Source organism: Atractosteus spatula, chromosome 17, assembly GCF_055471065.1.
Source record: "Atractosteus spatula isolate fAtrSpa1 chromosome 17, fAtrSpa1.hap1, whole genome shotgun sequence".
Taxonomy (NCBI): domain Eukaryota; kingdom Metazoa; phylum Chordata; class Actinopteri; order Semionotiformes; family Lepisosteidae; genus Atractosteus; species Atractosteus spatula.
In genome coordinates, this window is record NC_142722.1 from 10,456,333 (window position 1) to 10,476,445 (window position 20,113).

General features: G+C 43.9%; 1 protein-coding gene across 1 annotated transcript in view; it reads right to left on the bottom strand.

The window, feature by feature from the left end:
• Positions 1-20,113, bottom strand: part of kdm2bb (lysine (K)-specific demethylase 2Bb) — a 79,685-nt gene that overhangs the window by 37,504 nt on the left and 22,068 nt on the right. Inside the window, exons 7-12 of the mRNA XM_088935336.1 lie at positions 18,846-18,939; positions 14,614-14,767; positions 11,867-11,982; positions 4,100-4,226; positions 2,777-3,237; positions 906-992 (exon numbers count right to left, since the gene is read on the bottom strand). Coding sequence (XP_088791462.1) covers positions 906-992; positions 2,777-3,237; positions 4,100-4,226; positions 11,867-11,982; positions 14,614-14,767; positions 18,846-18,939 — 1,039 coding nt within the window. The remainder of the gene's footprint in view (positions 1-905; positions 993-2,776; positions 3,238-4,099; positions 4,227-11,866; positions 11,983-14,613; positions 14,768-18,845; positions 18,940-20,113) is intronic.

Genomic DNA, 20,113 nt, shown 5'->3' on the forward strand with positions numbered 1-20,113 from the left:
ACTCCATCACAGGAGTCATCCCCAGCACAAAACAGGCTCTCTTTCTTCCTCCCCAATAAATAACGCAATACTGGAGCCACAAATGGAACAATACAGAGAAGTCAATAGCTTTCTCACTCTCCCTCATTTATAACAGCCTAAATCACAAGTTATTAAGATGGACAGCAGAACAAAGCATTATAAAATGACTAGAATAGAGACCCTCTACTCAGGATTATAGAACTGCAGCCCATTCACATTCTGATCATAGCCTCACTCTCATTATACATTAAAATGATCACAGAGGAGGGGAGGCGCTGCTCCTATGTTCATTTTTAAAAATGTTATTGCACTTGAAAGATGAAAGTCAGAACTACACATCCACGCACAGCACCAGGAGGACTGGGAAGGGAAGCCAAGGAATAAACCCACAATTTTGAGGCCTGAGAGAAAACATCACCGCCCCAGCATGCAGTACAGTGCAGACAGGGAAAGACAGAACTAACTGAAACCAGAGCAAGGCGTGATGAACCGCATGCATGCGTCTCCTTAGCAGATGGAAAAGAGGGGAAGGCAACCAGGAGAATGAAGCCGAAACAGAAAAAATGTCTTCTCACTTGCGATGTGAGCGAGACCACCACTTACGAGGAACTTGTTCATCTTTCTCCCGTTCTTACAGGGCACATCGATGCCTGGGGCAGTCAGGACATCTTTACTTGAAAGGTAACCTATGCTACACAGGTTACAATTAAGTGTACCTGTAATTGTCAGGCGGTTTTGGTAACCTGGCAGCCACGGGTTTCCAAAACACAGGACACACCAGGACTCTGGTCGAGTATTGAAACTCATGACTGAACAGCGGCTAAAAACCGAGAGCAGCATTTGAGTTCTGCTACTCACTCCACACAAGCCCAGACTTACAGTACCTTGACAGATTTCTTGGGCCAGCAAACCACAGGTACTCCAGTAATGGCCAGCTTGGGGTCGTCATCAGCGTGCTCCTTTAGAACAACCTGTCGGAAAAAGACCCGCAGCGTGTTAGCCACCAACAAATTCAGTGACGGCAGGTTCCCTACCAGAAGCAAAAAAGGGAGCGGTCGGCTGTCAAAATGCAAGGAGACAGATGATCATTTTAAAGAATGCTTTTGAAATAATCCCTCGGGTAAAGTTGGATTTGTGAGTGATGTAATTATTTTCACTGAAGACGACAGAGCTTACGATCACTCACTTACTACAAACAAAACTGCAAACTCTCACATGAAACGCTGCTAGGCACCTATTCAGTATCACCCAAGAGTTACCATACAGCATTCTACAGTGCCTGCCCTACTCAGTTACATTAATGCCTCAGTAGAGATGCCTCTGCACAACCTTCTAGGTTATATGGCAATGATCTGCTGCTGACTGTCCTCTAACAAAGACAGCCAGGCCTATCCAAAGTGATGTATTTTGATTGATTATAATAACACTACCTTGTATGCCTCTATGAGGGGAGTAATCACCAGAAATAAGTTGGTCTTGCCGTTTAATGTGCAAGAATAACTCAGCTGAATAAACCAGATTGATTTTCATGAGCTTCTTCTTCCCATGCGACATAAACAAGAAAATATGTGTCTAATAATAACCCCTGAAATGAATTTAGAACAAAGCCTCAGATCTATCTCTTTTTTTAAAAGGACAGCTTCAAGAAATGTGCAATTATGGAAACAGCCACAGCAAAATGTGCAAATGAATACATTTTGCACTTACAAACAGAGGTCTCTGCTTCATTAGTCAATGTAAAACTACATATGTCCTATGGGACAGTGTTGCAGTTCTTTGTAATTAAAGTTATTATCAATAGGAGCAGGGATTATTCTAATTAGAGCCACATTCCTTGTGTATAAATGTCATCTTCAAAAAAATAATCAAATGAATTCCCTCTCTGCATTGAGCAATCGAGCTGCAACTCCCTGCTGTCCCCTGCTGTTTAGTTGTCTACCAGAGAGCAATTCCTCACTAACCACAATGATCATATGGAAATCTAACTTCCACAACAAACCTGGCCTGCTTCTCTCTCAATCCACAATGCAGGTACTGTATTTATTGTGTGCGCTGCACAGACCACAGATCCCCACGTTTGGAACTTCAATTCTTAGACCATTAAATTGACACCTACCTAAGGACAGACTGACAATCTGCTGCAGCACTACATTAGAATTGTCTTTAAAAAATGCAAATAAAACCAGAATAAAGGGAAGTGGACGGATTCATTCCAGGAGAATGAGAAGTCTCTGGAGATCTGGCATATACAAATCGCAAGTGCTCTTTGTATTCGGTGCCTTTTCTCCAGAACAATCAGAAGAGCCTGTTAGAAGAGATACACAAGAACTCTCACAGGGGGTGGAAGGATACCTGGAGCCTTTGAAACAGCAAACAAGGCGAAGACTGGGGGGCACAAGAATACAATAACTCAGATATTTTAAAGGGTACTGATCACATTTAGAGAAGGTCTGCATCACAATCACTTTAGAAATGGTACAGCTTTTCAAAGCAAGCAGTCCTGCCAAGGGCAAAGCTATTACCAAGTGCTAAGTTAGGTGCATTTAGTAGTTAGGTGCAAGTTTTGATTTATCCCAATATGATAAAAGCAAGGAGATCTCATATTTTATGCAAGAAACATGAAAGGGATATAGGGATTTATGAGCACGCTTGTATATAAACGCCCAGCTGACTTTCTTGCGCAAGAGAGCTTGAAATGAGGTTGGTCTATCTAGTCCTCTTGTCTTGGCTGAGCAGGAAAGGAGCGCGCACTCACCTTCATATCTTCCAGAAGAGCCTGGGGATCCTCAATGCCCTCCGGGACACACTTCTTGTTCTCCGGGAGGGACTCCAGCTTCTCCACCAAAGCTTTCAGCCCCTTCAGTTCAAACTCCGTCAGGTGAGTCCACTTGTTGGAGGCTTCTGACACGGGGGATCCAGAGGGAGTTTTGGGGAAGTCCGGGGGGGCGGCGGCGGTTGCGGATTTGGAGCTGTCGTCCGAGTCATTGGAGAGGGCGTGCTTGAGGTGGCGGGCGGCGACGGCTCTCGGCTTCTTGTCCTTGCCTTCAGAGGCCGGCTGGGTGCCGGCAGGAGAGCAGGACTCGTCCGGCAGGGTGCGGGAGCTCCTCTCCTGCCCCTCGCCGCGCTCCTCCCTCGACTGGGCCTCGCAGGAGTCCTCCTCCATGTCCATTTGAGAATCTGAGAAGAAGCTCTCTGTACTCAGCTTCCTCTCCTCATCTGTGGAGTGGAACACAAACATGGCCATTAGGCAACCAGGTGGCCCCATTGGGAAATCTAAGCATTCAGCACACTGCTTCAGCCCAATAGCTGCTGGCTGTGATGCTGGCCTCGGCCATCAGTCAAGAGCGACAGATGTTGCATGGAATTCTGGGAAGCCAGTGTCATCACAAACTCAACTATCAAGACATCAACTCCCCTGGACGGGCCCAGTTAAATACTATATTGTATATTATTCTTCCTTACCTAAGTCATACACAAGTCATCCGTTTCATTTATATTCTAGCAATCAATGAGCACACGCGATTCGTAGATTGTGTTTATAAAGCCTTTTCTAGAAACAGCCTCTTTGGACTGACTATCTCAGTGAGCTGCTGTGCTGTAATTTCAGGAAGCTGCAGTAATTTTCTATTATCACATTTATTTCCCTGTTTGTGTACACTCGCTGTGTAGTGGGCATCTAACTGTGCACGTAACAGATAAAAGGTGAACTTATTAATTACCCAAACAAATGTACAATAAGTTTTCTAATTTTCAGAAACTAGGGAAAAAATAGGTACCATGAACACTCCATGCAAGACTAAGGCCCTAATTACAGTTCAAAGATGAATTAACACAACTCTCACACTTCAGAAAAAACACCCTATTTCAAAAAGGGATGCAGGAAGTGTTTCCCAGAAACACCATTTAACATATAATAAACTAATGGGCTTCTTTTGACTACATACAATACTACATTCAATTCCCATCTGTCCTAAAAAATGTCACCTGGCTTTAATAATTCATGAATACAAATTCAGAAATATTAATCTGCACCTTGAGGGGCATCAGCTGAACATTTTAATTCCCAGACTTTGCTTACCAATTAACATCGATTCCCTCTGGAACCCCTTGATTAGATGAGAGCGTTTAGTCAAGCAGTAGACGTATCTCTCCAAGACATACCAGCACATCTCATAGTAGAAAGGATAGCGGAATTTGGCATGAACCTGAAATAAATATGGTTTTCATTAATGTCCATGTACTTCTGCACGGTTACAGTTTAATAGCTACCTTTCCACTATCCAAATGAACAGTAAGAGTGGTCACCTACAGATGGTAGGTCTTCTGTTACCTTCCGCAGTTTCTGAGAGGTTTAAATAACAGGATTCAAGAGTCAAAATGTTTCTTGCACACATTATAGCATATTACGGCAAACAACCGTAAGAACCTACGTTTCATTTGAAACCAAAAGAGAAAGGTGAATTGGAGAAATGCTAATATGTAATGCCCTCCAGATTTATTCACATCTTATCATATAACAAAGATTTCCAGAATGGATGATACATTCTGCTGAAAAAAGTCATAATGTAATCCAAATAACAATGCCCAGAGCAGAGTCATATCTGTCATAATTTAATTGAGAAAACACAGAGTCATACTTATTCACACCCCCATTATTGACATTCTGTGAATTCTCCTTTTTACATGGACCATATTGAAATATCTCCTGTAGTGTGCTAAGGGGATCTGGCGTTTATGAGGGTGAGGTTTCTGCCACTCCTCCAGACAGAATCGCTCCAGGTCCTCCAGACCCACTGGCTGTGGACTGCCTTCTGGAGTTTTAGCTTCAGAGCCGACCTGCCGATTACCTTTATTTTGTGTGCAGTTTGCGATTTCTTTGTCAATTCAGATGTATGCTCTGGATCACAGTCATGCTGGAATGTCCCAGCTGGTGCTGCTTGGCAAAAAGAGCCTGATGTGTGTAGAGTATGTAGTGGAGCTCATGATTCTCCCATTTTTAACAAGGACCAGTAATACAAAACAACCCAAAAATGTACTAAATGCCTCAAGATGAACATCACCATTCTGTGCTGTGTGACTTGGACGTGCCTATCCAAAAGAGGCAGTTTTCAGACCATAAGATGTGGTTCCAATTGCCATTCAGATGTAGTTGTGGGACTCAGAAGAGGCTTCTTCCTCGCAACCTGACCATGAATGCCACATTCTTTGAGTTGACACTGAACAGTAGATTTTGACACCTTGGATCTAGAAGATTGCAGTTTGTGTTGAAGATCTCCAGCTGTTGCCTTCGGATTTACAGTCGTTTCCAAAGCAACTTTTCTAATAGCCTGTGTGGATACAACTGCACATTCTTCCTTACAAGGAACTATTGTAAGTAGCCCTAAATTTCTTAATAATGGAGACTATAGTGAAAAGTGGTAAATTTGTCATTTTGTGGATTCTTTTATAGCCATACCTCAACTTGTATAAGTCAATAACCATTTCACAGCAGTTTCTGGAGAGCTCTCTCCAGACCTCACCGAAACAGGAAATGTTTTCTGTAATTCAATTATGACAACTATGGCTTGCTTCATCCAATGCTACTACAATAACAGTAGTCATAACTGTTGTAAGCAAGACATTATTCAGACTAACTCAATGTTTTTGCTCCTATCAAATATATGAATAAATATGGAGGGCACTGTAGAATGTGAACTACGTTTGATTATAAATGTAACTAAAAAAAGGGACCACCTTCATAGAGACTAAAAAATAGGAGACTTCAGAAGAGAAGCTGATGTTTAATGTGATAGTACCATATCGTACAGTCCAAACTAGCAACCAGCAGGGGGTCACAATAAATCACATGGATATGTAGCTGCAAAGACCAATACATTTAAAGGGTACGCTCAGGAGGTAAATTAAAGTATCCTTTATATTGTAATTTGGCATCACTAAACCTTTATCCCTCCCAATTTGGACTCATCCATTGTCATTCACAATGGACACACACACTACAGACACTCCCCCAGTTAAGAACATTTGACAACATCCACATGTTGGAACAAAACTCCATGTTATTTGAACTCCGGCACACGAATGCCAATCCATGCCTGCAAACAAGACATCACTCTCAGACACTGTTTGTGGCAGCACAGCTTCCGTATACTGTATGCGACTTAGTTGCCCGTTTGAAAGCACTGCACGATAACAAAAACAATCCTAATCATGGATAAATGGAAAATAAAGCATCCGAAGCAACATACAGCAGAAGAAAGACAACAGATTGGTTACGTGCTTGGTCTTAATCATTCTACGATCGTGGTGAGACTTTCAGGTGCATTGTGGATGAAACAGGCTTTTGTGGGCCAGCCTGGGAACCTACCACACAACTCATGACTTAGACATGGGTTTTTGGAACACAACCCGTTTGGAAGCCGGGGGAACTTCTTGCACAAGCATCATACAAGCATGGGATGAAGGTAGCACATTTTTTCCACCACCACCTTCACAGGGCCTCACAAGAGCATTAACGTCAAACTGGACAAATGACGCCTCTCGCTCGCAGGGCTGCCAGTTCACACAAAAGGGAGTGGGCTGCTGTTACTCTGCTACCACAGGATGCTTGGACAGCCTGATCCCAGGGTCATGTGTATTACCCATTAGGCACTCCTGGTTGCCGATGTCTAGTATCAGGGTCAAAGTGACAATGTACTGGACTACCGCGTGGAGATTCCAAGTGTCTTGTGTGACTGAACCAGACAGAAGCCCTTACAAAAAAATGTTAAGCAGGGGCCGTTGCTACTTATGCGACACATTCCTTGCCATGCCGTGCAGAAAACCTATCAGATCTTTCACGGAAAAGCTTTTCACGCGGTATTCTTTTCACAGTACACGACTACGATAAGAAAACCTACAACCACATTTGAAAAAATTATAATTGTTGGTATTCAGGAAATTCCAGGTTTGTAATTTTTTGTGGAAGAGTACAATTTTAATCGAGGATGCGTGACCAGAAGTACAGCTGTGTTAACATTGCTTTGCTAAAATGACTTAAAGCTAAAAGCAAGAGTAAATCGGCGACAAATTATTTTTCCAATTTTACAACTGATGCAAGACAGCCGTCTACGAATGACACTGCCCTCTGACATTCACGTCCACCATCTTTAATTCAGCGCCACACTAGCACAGCGTTTTCAGAAACACATTTTGTTTTCCAACAAACTCGTCAGCACAGGGGGGGGGGGACAGCTAACTCCAGAGCTCGATGCTTCTGTCCCATGTGGAGTTTTGTTGATGGCTGCGTTGGACTGGCTTTTCGAAGCCATACCTTCCCCAGGAGTCCTGTGACGGGCTGGCATCCTGGCCAAAGGCGAGAGCAGTTTAAGGCTCTAAAGGTGCCTGGTGCCCTGCGCCTCTGGAATAGGCTACAGGGTGACATAAGCCTCATCACAAGAAATGGCTTTCTAATAATGGATGGATGAATGGGCAGCACAACATGTGAATATGTGCTATCTTACCAACACGTATCATGCTGTCTAAAACACAGAGCGGCAATTATAGTACAGTACTGCTTCAAATGGGAGCCACCTTTAACATTCCTGATACATTCGTACTGGTAGTGAGTAGAGGTCAAGGGAGGGGGAGGGCTAGTCACTGCCTTCCTTTTATTTTCCTGAGTAATGTGCCGTGAAAGGTAACCAGAACAGCAGAATGCGACATGCGAGGAAAGTACAACGGGTACAAGTTTAAAAGACCCTGATCTCGATGAAAACCCTTGCATGCTCATTTCAAACCAGAAAAGTACCGCTTGCTGCGCCTACATTACTTTCAGGATTTAAATGCGAAACTCGCGAAGGAGCCAGCGGCGACTGACACCACAGTCCACAAAGGGACATCATTTGCCTTTGAAGAGTGAAAACAAGTCGCATTCCAGTGCATCACAGGAACTCCATTCCCCCCCCCCATCGCCCACCATCCTCCATCCCTCCCCCCCCAACTCCCCACTTCGAGAGCACTGCAGGAAATAAGATTTGCAAAAACTGGACTTACAAACAGGACTCCGACTTCACCCCCTCTCCTTCAAAAAGGTTTTCAGTCACATGCCTGGGAATATTAAAGACAATAAACCTCAACATTTTGCAAATCTTAAGGAGGTGCACCAATTTAGCTGGTACCTGTTTAATATTATGTCTATAATGTGCACGTGCAAGTGTAGGTAAATTAACTGCAAAAAGGCATCTGCATGCAGTGCTCCCATATCACATCATTTACATTCAAGTTGAGTTCCTCAATTCTCCATCAGTGCAAATGATTGCTTTTTCAGCTATTTTCTCTTTTTAATAAATTTCCTGCACATTAAAACAAAAGGATTCCCACGAGCCTTGAAAACACAACAAGCAGTGCACAGCCAGAAAAAAAATGAATACCAATAACCCAAACTCCTCGCTGGAATCAGAGTTTGGATGTTAAATGTGCTCCCCCACCACATTTAATTCACCTCATTACAGCCGTACATCATCTTCACCTTCTCTAATGAACTCCCTCTTGGCTGCTCTTAGTTGAAGACCATTTCTCTCAGATTGTCAAACAGAGGCCTTCACAATAGTTTGGTGATTTTGTATTGAAGTAGCCCGTTCTGGGAGGGCGAAATATTTAAAAAAAAACATGTATAACCATGCTGTGGTTATACATAACATTTCAGCAGTTCCAGAAAAAAAACAAGTTTCGTGAGACTGCAATCTCATCCACGGAAAGTTTATTTTCATTGTGGAGCTATTAAGAGAGCACCGATGTTCTCTGCTATTGTGTTGTACTGTACATACTGCAAGTATAACATCAGCACCTGTCAAAACATGAGACTGTGATCTTCAAAGCTTTTCGTTTCAGGGCAAAAAATGGTTTCTCATCTTCTGAAGGTAACTGCAAGGAGTATGTGGCAAGAGACAACACAGACGTGCACAAGAGGAATTTTTTCACTGACAGCTTCGGATTTTTAGATGGGCTCAGCAAAAACGGAGCAAACTTTGCACCGAAGATCAAATGGCTTGAAAGCTGTCCCCAAGTGTTCACATGCATAGTAGAATACTCCCCACTGCTTTAAAGTTTTCCTTCATTGCACTATTTTACCCATAATACAAAAAGTGGTTTCTGTCAAGCCAAGAGCCCAAATTATGTATTAGAAAGCTCTTATGCGATATTCAAATACGCAAGTGAGAGGGAGTTTGCCCCACCAAAGAAAACACTTTCATCTTTCTGAAGTAAACTTGTCAATGTTTATTTCTTCATTAAACGAACGCATGGCACCACCTGCATGGCACATGGGTGGTAACCTTGGTGTCCTGGCAAAAATCCATTCTGGATTTGGTCTCCTTAAATTATCCCCCTCAATTCCACTCGTGCGTTAATTTCTCCCTTCCCACCTGATCTGCTGTGGTGGTGCTGGGGCAGAAGGGCTGCCCAGGATGGTGGATGAAATGGGTTCCTCCCTACATGTAAAGAATTCTGGGATACATTTTGGGATACCGATTTATCATCCCCAGCCAGAGGAACATTACAGACAGTTCTTCCATGCTCCCAGACAAGGGATGGAGGGAGGGAATATAATTTCAAGGATATAGTTTTGCTGCTTTAAAAGAGGCATAATATATTTTTTCTTTAGCCAAGCTTGTAAATGGAAAAAAAAATATCAAAGGAACAGAAACTACGCGGGTAATTCTGCCAGAAACAAATGTACACTTCACAAAAAAATTAAAAGGTATAATTGCACAGAAACACAAACTTCTTTAAAACAGCTGAAGCATCTGTGCCCTGCAGAAGACGGATTATACAAAACAGGAATTTGTCTTTGCAACAAAGAGCAAAATGTCGTGCACGAGCTCAGCAGAGAGCAAGAAAACTGAAGTTATTACATCACACAAACTGCTACTATTCTTAAATTGATTTTTCTCTGCTGCAATTGGTACACAAAAAGTTTAGAAATCCACTGGTGCTACTGGACATAGTTTGAAAGCAGAGTATGACGATCAAAGCCTTTTAATGTGAATGTAAGTTAAGTTAAAGGTTTTAGACAGGACTGCGATTGCTTGGGGGAGATCGCTCCCTTTCACCTTGGTGCACTGCTAAGCACTTTCAATGATAGCTGAACCTCTCCTCTAACATGTGGCAATGCTACAGAACACTCCATGCAGTGCACCATGCAAGTATTACTACAGTTAATAACGGATTTTAAGGAGACACAGTTTTTGTCCTGCATCAGTACATCTAGATAATTGACCTGTATTTCTTCCATCTATGCTGTATCAATCAAATCCAGCTCTTGACAAACAACGAGGGCTTCCTTTCACAACAGCATACCTTCAAGAGACAGCTTACAGCAGTGATCATTTGTTAGTCATTATTACCAAATGCTCAATTAACCTGAAAAAACAATAAATGTCTTTAAATGCCTTTTCTGAATGTATTGACTCTCTGGGAAGACAATCAGCTGCTTTTTACCATTCTTACAAGATCAGCAGAGAACTGGGAGCATGTTAAGTATGTGACAACAAAGAGTAAATGCTGAATGCAGCGGAGAAAACCTCTACAATCTGTAAGCGACCACTTTCACTCAGCTTGTTTTAGGGATATACTCCCAGAAAAAAAATTCTCATTTGCTTCCATAGACTTGTCATCCCTCCAGCCAGGCCACATGACCTCCAGGGACCTGTGGATGAGGCAGGATGGTCAACTTACCTTGAGTCCTGTTAAAGACGATTCTGTCCTGTTCACACCATGGCTCAAAATCAACTAGCAGAGTCATTAAACAGCCAATCACTGTCTGGATACCTAGTTTCTAAGAAACATCAAAATCCACTTCTATGACTTTTTGGTTTGTATTGCATAGTTTTAAGCAAATTATACACAAGTAATTTGCCACAGGAGGGATTGTAATGCAGCTGCAGTTTAAACATTGAAGTGAATTTTAACTGGGTGTGAATGCATTATTGCTGACACAGCTACCTGTATTTAGCTACCCATGCTTTCATCTTCTTTTGCATAACTTAGCTACCTGTACCAGTAAGGAGTGACAATACATTGCTAAAGTTATGAATAGGATTTTTTTTAAGTTCTACTTGTGAAAGCAAACAAGGATGTGATTAATAATCATCACACATCAGAAATGAACACTGAAAATGGTAAACACAGGCAAAAATTGGAGTTGAAAGAAAATATAGTATTTCCAGTATTTCCAGTCAAATATACGGAATATCTGAAGTACCTAAAATTAGGAATATTCACAGGTAGCACTGATGCTCTTCATGGATCATAGGTATGTAGAGATGACATAGTACTCGCCTAGCCAGTACTGATGGTCATAACCCAATATATTCCAAGTAATGTGCAGAAATAAAAACCTTGACTCATACCTTATTAAAGTAAATTAACACTTGCATATGACATCTAATCCCCCTTCTATGAGCATCTTGAGGAATGTTTTACAGTACAAGAATGTGTCCTATATTTGCAATAAATGTAATACATAGTGTTTTCTTACTAACTTAACTAACTTACTTGCTCTAGGCCAATGCAAACTGCCATCGCCTGCTTCCTAAGCACTGCTCCCAATAACGGTCAATTAAATAATTATAACCACTTTGCAGTAGCAATCCTGCAAGGGAATCAATTAAACAAACAGGCTGTCGAACAGCCCCAGGTAGCAAAAACTGGAATGCAATACAAACACTTGGCAAACCAGTTTGAAATAAATTCATTTAGTGCATACCTAAATACTTCAGCTATGACCATCAAGAAGGCAAGTCCCACGATACAGGAGAAGATGACTGATTTGTCGGGACAGGACAAAAGCAAAGTTAAAATGGCCTACCTTTGTTCTGTTTTCAATCTCATAGATGGTGAGCTGCATGGGAATGTTAAAGCTATGCAGAATGTTTCCACCGAATACCAGAGTATCCTCGGGTGTGTACACAGCATGGATCCATCCTGAAAGGAGACCTCCATGTAAATGCCAGCGTTCTGACAGTATTGCTTCAGCTGTTCCACAACGGGGCCCTCAAGACAGGCCTGGCCACTGAAGTGGGCAATCCATGGTGAGACGGGTCAGGGAGTCTTTACCTGCACGCGCAGCTCAGGACTGGGGCGCAGTGGCGCTGCACCCTCTGGGGCACGCAGAGAGAGGCTGCTAGGGTACGAGACACGAGGCAGGAGGCAGTGCGAGGAGAGGCGGAGGCCCGGAGGGGTGCTGGCCATGTAAGCCTCAAAATAAGTGGCAAGCATTCATCAGGAATGTGAAAATTTACCCCCCCACACACGCACGGACACTTTTTTGCTTTTACGAGGGAAAATTCAAGACGAAGAACATCACTTGCTCTGCTCTTTCTCGTATGGGAATGGCGTCTCCCTCGCTAGGCCTAGTTGGGGGTCGCTCCTTTTCTGACCACCAAATTCCTTGCCGACGTCCCTGCTGTGCCCACTTTTACTCTCTCGGAGGACAGCAGTTCAGTGCACGACTGCAGACCCATTTTATTACTGACTTCAAATAAAATACTTAACTTACAACAATTATTTGAGGCAAGCTCTGTAAAAGCGTAAGACAAGACAGAATCTCAGGATAGATTGTGTTGCATGAATCAGGCACCAACGATGCACTGAGATCTACAACGTCTCTATCCGTAATGAGCACACGTATACCTCTCTGGGACAGGCTCCCAGATGATAATGGACAAACAGGGATGCAAGCGTCAAGGCAAACTAATCCATATGTGGCGGAAACTCTGTTCTTGCTGGCTGCTTGTGAAAAAGTGACAGCAAAATCACACATGTTCACGTTGTACTTGAAAGAAACAGCTCGCAAAGCCACACGGACATTATCTAACCCCCGACAGAGCATGCTGCTCCATCTCCTTGTCTCAACAGAGCGTCTGAGAAAGGAGCCAGCATTTCAAGGAAACGTAACAAAAACCAATCTGAAGTTGTTCTACCGAAGGCTAGGCTGTAAATACAAATAAATGGAAACTTTGTACCACAGAGATCGAACTAAAGTTAAAGTTTCAAGTTTGCACAATAGCCATGATTCAAAAGAAAGACGTCTCCAACCCTCTAATTTAGTCCAAGTGTTGAAGATGCCCCATGTGGCACATGATGACTTATTGGCATGATGCGCCCCCAGCAGCATGTCAGACCAGTGTCTGCTGGATTTCTGACTGAGCCAGCGGAGACACACATTGACAACAGGCTGCCATGAATCTCCATTCAAACCTTGCAGTAAACACAAGCCACAGGCTTCTCAGAAAAAATAAATATTGACAAAAAAAACAGGTCAATTTCCACATTTGTGGCATTTATTTTATAATGAAAAACTATCGTATTTATGATTATTCTGCAGAATACAGCTCCACTCTGTGTGAAAGACTTTTTCTTAGCCACAAACACATGCAGCCCTTGTTCAGTGGAGGGTACCAACATATGTTAAAGAGGCTGTAGGATTAGTGATCCTTGCTTGAGGAACCAAGGAGACTAAACAGAAAGAGCTTGAAATGTACAGGTAAAGAGAAAAACAGCTCAGGCTTGATTCTGTAATTCTAAGGTTTTTCAGTGCACTGTACTGGGAAACTGAATCAATCACAAGTAAGTTTGTGGCAGAACAAAAACACAGAAAACACTGCTTATAAAGATTAAGCATCAAACCCTCTCATGACCATCACTTGACTCCTGCAGCACAGACTGTAGTTGCAGTCTGTTTGAAGCGCAGGCAGGTCAGCCTCATCAGTGCTGCTATGTGGCACTTTTCTGCACCTACCATGGGGTACCAGAACACAGGAGTGCTGCAGATATTTTACTAAGCCTGTGCAGTGGTTTCACTCTGAGTTTCACATGCTGAGGGGAAAGAGCCAGCTGCTGGCGTCACACAAAAGCAAGGAGAGGAGAAGGCAATCTGGAATCGGTAACCCAGACATGGGAGTCTCTGGTTAGCACACTGGGACAGAAACAGCCCAGACCAATGTCGACGTGGTCTGTTTGTTGCACTGGGGTGAACAGCCAGTAACACGCAGGATCAAGGTAAAGACCCATCAGGTCCCGAGATGACACCAAAGCGTATGCCCGCTCATCCACAGCCAAACAACTTACAGCTGCAGGGCGAGTTTTCCTATTAGTGCAGGTTTGGGAGCAGCAGGTTGAAAAAATAAATGAAAGCAAGGATTTTGCTGAATATCTGAGGATTTTTTTTTTAAAAAGTCTACACTGTAACCAAATTCGGTTAGGTGAAAAAAATCATTCTCAGCACTGCCACCTAGCAAGACGCAAGCTTAATAGGCACTTTGCCAGGCTGCAAGTTCAAAATACCAGCAGCTTTCACGGGCTTTGTAACGAAGCTGGAATGTCTACCACCATGGAGGACTTCCCGATGAAGAGTGGAGTGGATAATTAAATCTGGAATCGGTACGCTAGATGTAAAGTCTTTGGTTAGGACACGGGGACAGAAATAGCGCAGACCATGATGGACGTCCCGTAGAAGAGTGGGAATTCCTGACGGATCATCTACCAGGATCCCATCACGTGTCACAGATCTGCCAGAAGCTTTCCCGTTTCGCCCCCCCCCCTCCCCCTCCTCACCTGATGGGATAAAGAAGGTGTAGCCTTGTTTCAGTTCGATCCTCTGACACCCATCCACACGGTCTCCCAGGAACACATCGCTCTGCTTGCCTGACAAAACCCACTCCTCGTACACGGACAGATTGGGAGGTGTCGGAGGGATGAGCCAGAACACCTGTGGGGGGGGGGGGGGGGGGGAGATTATTTAATCACACCGTAGGCATCAGGATCGCGACACAACAAACAGAATATGATGAGTAAAGCCTGCAAGGCACATCAGCCATATCCTGCTTGCTTTAGCTCATCGTTCCCTTTCCCGAAATCATTCCGGCCAGTTCCCACCGTGTCCTGAGGCATTCTCCTGCAGATCCTGCTTGACCTTTGGAAGTCTGCATAATGTGAAACATATTTCAACCCTGCAGTACAGCAACACATCTTCAATTTATGCTGATGCTGCAGCTTGGCTACTGCTTTAAAATTATGCATACAGAGAGCACATTTATTTATATCCCTTTCCAATAGGTTGGCTGGATGTTAACCCTGGTGATCTTGCAGGAGAGAGATGGAGGCAAAAGAAGATGGAGAGCACTCCAAAAACCCCCAATTCCTCATCCGCACAGGGGACGATTACACACTAAACTGCTTACAAGCTACGCTTGGGTTTATAGTAAGAAATGCAGAATGGACTATGGCTCTCGATGGCAGTGTTAATACAGTCTAGAGTGATCTCGTCAGAAACTGAGCATGAAGACTGGGCCGGGTCAGTACTAGGCTGGGAATACCTCTACAGAAAACTGTGTTTCCGTTGTAAACCAATAATTGACATTTCTTTCTAGATCAAAATAAAAAAAAACACTGTGCTGTGCAGAGTGCTGTCTTTGAGATGTAATGTTAAATCAATATTCTGCTTACCTGGCACTGTGGGCGAGAGTAGCTAAATTCCACTACAGCTAGGCTACACTCTGGTCTTCCTAAAATCCCCCCTTAATTCAATTAGTAAAGCAATTCCTTACTTCTCAGCTCAGAGTTCCAAGTTACGGTTGTGCCTTAGTTTAGGTTTCCAAAAAACAATAACCCACAACCTAATTTCTGTCATCAATACATGCAGACTTCTATACATGTGAGCTGTTTCCCCCCTGAGGAGCCAGCTACCTCCTGTTCATCTCAAGCCATAGTGCTGATAGTACGGAAAGGGCTCAGGGGTCAATCGTCTTTCAACATCCGCTTACAGAAGTAAGACTTGGCTAAGCAGTGATTTCTGGAGATAAAGCCCGAAATATCTCTTTCGCACACAATGCACTGATAAGATGAAAAGGAAATCTGTCATTTATGTTGTAAGAACAAAAATCTATATGCGTGGTACAGACCAAAGGTTTTGAAGTATCTGCTGGGGTACAGACAGAATGACTGGAGGTGTGAAGGATGCTGCACATTTTTTTCTCTGATCCCTCCTTTAGTAACGTGCGAGTATCCCTCACCTGAAGAGTGCTCACGACAGCCGTATTATCTACTTTCTCCTGAGAAGTTGTAAAACTGAGAAGAGAACAAGCACTGTGCAATTTCCATTTACATGATTATTTCTCTAACCTTACAGATATTTACTTTTTCCAGATATTATTTGTAATTTTTATTTTTTGGACTTTTCATTAGAAAGAAAAGGGATGCTTCCCACTGTCCATCCTCCTGTAATTATTTCTGAGACAACAAACGGCAGAGGGGAAAGCAGGTCAAACCCGTTACCACCACACCACTGGAGCCACAGGCGATCCCGGAAGCACAGAGCGCGGGGCAGGGCTACATCCTGAAGGGGGCGCCAGGTCGTCTCAGGGTACGTGCGCACACTCAAATACACAGGGACAACAACACTGGAAACCGCCTGTGGTGCCCACACTTTCTCCACCTACTCTCTCCACGACTCAACTGTAAAATTTAATTCTGCCTGGCAGCTTTTCTGAAACGTCTTTAAGAGCCTGCAACTTGACCCAGAGGCCTGAAAGACCTCGAAGACTGTGGGTTCCCTGCTCTGTCCTTTCAGTGTTTCCCCTTTGGTTTTCTCTTTCACACTTCTGGCTTCCTTTTCTTTCTCCTCTTTATCTTTTTAATATTAATATTGGATTTATACTGTTTGTTTAGATACCATCTCTGCCTTACAATGATGATTGTTCACATTTAGTTTGTTATTGTATGTAGAATCATGTAATATTCTTTTGTCTTCTCTGAAAATCCAATAAACAAATATTGAACATGAATACAGGGACAATTTAGACAATCATTTGCTTAGGCAGCATGGTTTAGAAAGGTTTGAGGACACAGCAGAGCACCCAGCAAAAATCTGCATATACTCATGGGAGAACATGCAAACTGTGCTACAGTCCAGAATTAAACCCAGCTGCAAAGGCAGCAGCCCTAACCATCACACGTTATAAACCTGTTTTTCCAAACTGCAAATCAGTCACTTCTTAATTTGCAGCCTCTGTCAGTCGCAGCTTTTCCAAAGTGATTCATTTCAAAACTTAATAAGGATTTACTGCCAACTCACTTTTGATCCTGCAGTAAAAAAAACAACATTTTTGACAGGAAGCACCAAAACCGCGTATATGAAACAAACAGAACAGCCTTACAGGTCCTGCCAGGACAAGCTGTGGGAAAAACTGTGATCAAGACGGAGTGGAACCAGCAAAGAAACAGGAAAGTATGGACTGGCACACAAGGCCAGTCACCTGCTGGACTGAAAGCACTATGAGAAGCTCCACCTGGTCACGAGAAAAAAGCCAAGCTGCTGTCTGCCTCCCAGGTTTACACTGTGAACTGGCTATTCGTCACGGATCAGTTGTTAACTGTAAATGCTTTACTTTTCTTAAATGATTTCTTTTTTAACAGACTGTGACCGGTACTCTCAAAGTGAAGGTGCACACATCGCTGGAGTAAGGCCAGGATTATTCTCTCTGTGGGAAATGGCCACACTTGTGACTTCCCAGGTACCTCTAGGTCTGCAGGGACGTCAGAGTGAAACACACCCCTCCTCCTGCCAGCGTAAACTCTCCTACGGGTGCTGTGGAGCCGGCAGTGTCAAAGGTGATTGGCCGAGATTCAGAAGAGCATGTCTGCCCATCCTCATCCTCCCCTGTGCAGAGCAGGAGTCACTCAGTGGCAAAGAACCACTTGGCAATTCCAAATTTGGGCGGGCATGAAAACAAAAGCAAACTTTCAAAAACCAATGACTACACTTTGTTTCGAAAACCCCCCAATAATAAATCTCTGTGGCACGGTCTGCAAACGCAGAATGTGATTATGTGAGGCACAGCCCAGGTGCATCCGGTCATTAAAGCAAAAGAGTCTTGAAAGGGATAAAAAACACCTGTTAACAGCCACGCCTGTTGGGTAAGAGTGGATTGGCTGTCACCTTAACAAGCCTTAGATATGGCAGCCGCTGTAGTCTCCCTCCATGTCAGGGCGCTTGTAAATATGACCTGATAACTGATATAAAATATCTGCAAAATTCCATTTCATAATTCAAAGCTACGAAACACCACACTGTACTAGAAGAACAAAATAAACACAATATTGTTAGCACTGTGCAGCCTAGCTAACAGCTAAAATTAAAAATAAAAATTGGTCTCCTTCACTTATTTGCAGCACAGCCAGACTGCAGTGCAGTCTTACATTCGCTCACGCTGGAAAGCACTGCTCTCGTACAAGATCGCCCCTTTCATCCTAGCCCTCCTGATGCAGACGCTCACCGCCAGCAGTGCAGCAGTGCCAGGGTTTGGTTTCCTGAGGTGGGGGACTGGCAGGCAGGACTTGGCGTTGCATAATCTGCTGGCAAGGTCTCCAGCTCTTTGTTGCTGGGTGGCTGGGCTCTGGTCCGGTTGTCATGAAGGTTAGCGTTAGGTGCAGGCTTATAGCTAACGGCTTCTGACAATCCAACACTGACTTCTATATTGTCAGCAGCATGGTAATACCTTTGTCTGCACTGCTGCCTCACAGTTCCCAGGCCCAGTGCATGACACAGGGACCGGAAAGCCTTCTGCATGGTTAGATCCACCATGCAAATTCCTGGCGAGGTTAACTGATGTCTCTTTTATGCACTACACAAACAAATCTGTGTTGCTTACTTCCAGGTAAGCATCAAGGTTATCCAAGGCCTGTCGGGATGCAGAATGTTGTTAGATGCAGAATGTTGACAGATGGACTCTGGGGAAGCTGGAATCTCAAAAAGACACTGCCTATCACTCCTGTGCTTTGCTGCTTACCTTCCCTCCTCGGTGAACGTGGTACCACACGGACGTGCCTCCAAAATCGATATGGAAATCGGTGTAACACCCCTTCACGCTCATCAAACAGTACCTGCAGGAGACAGGAGGGCAAACATCAAGCGATCACCAAACTTCAAAGTTCGCGCGATATTCTTGGCACAGGCTGGAGACTCTATCTACCTGATCAAGGCTTGGCAACGACTGTCTTCTTCCAAAACACAGATCTGCCCATTATTTTTATTATTCCCTCTGTGTGCGCGGGGTGTGCGCGGCGTGGAGGCAGAGATCTCGACAGAGAGGCGCGTTCACGCTGCACACACCCTGGGTGAATTAAGAAGGGGCACCTCCGACCCACCTGCCTCAAGCCACCTGTCTCTTAACACATCACAGGCAGCACAGCCCTGTACTGGAGGAGAGGGGTGTCTCTCACTGACTGCACTGCAGGTCTGCAAGCCAACTCTGATCAAGTCTGTGCCACTGAATCTAGCCTTGGCAGTGATCAGGACATTTTACCCCACCACCTGAGGCGCCCTGATCCCTGTTGAGACATAGGGACATAGCCCAGGCTCGAACCCGTGACAACTGGATCACAGTGCTCTCAGGCCCTCAGGATGCCCAATTACTCCCATCATTAATCAAACAATTTGGACTTTCTGCACCTAGCGCTTACACAGAGAGGAAATCACTAATACACGTTATTAACCCGCAACATCACACTCACCGGCCAAAATATCAAATCCCACCAATAAATAAAGTGCAAAGCCTCAGCAAGCAGGAAATCACATCGTTCACAGTGTATTACATGGTGTATCACCAGGTTCTGAAATATTACTAACCTATTTCAACCCTCTCCCATTCTCCAACCAAACAATAACACAAAGGCAAGTCCTGCAGCTCCCATCAGGACTGAGCCCAGAGACGTGCTCTGGCCAGGGAAGATGGGTTTCATGCTGCTCCATCCAACTTTCCCCCATTACCGAGTGTGTCTATTTATTTGCCGTTCCAATATTTAGGTGTCTGATTGCAATTTATGAATGATTGAATAACCTTATAATCAGATAAGAAGGATGCAAGCTCAGTCAGAAATGCTGTAGGATGGTAAATTCACGTAGCAGCTCTGCAGGCTTTCCACGTACTCCGATTCATTAAAGTTACTCATTAAGCCCAAACACAGCCACTGTGCAAGAGCAACCAACCACTTCATTTAGGGCCATTAGAGCCACTCAGAAGCTAACAGGCTTTCTTTAAACAATCAGATCACGCGT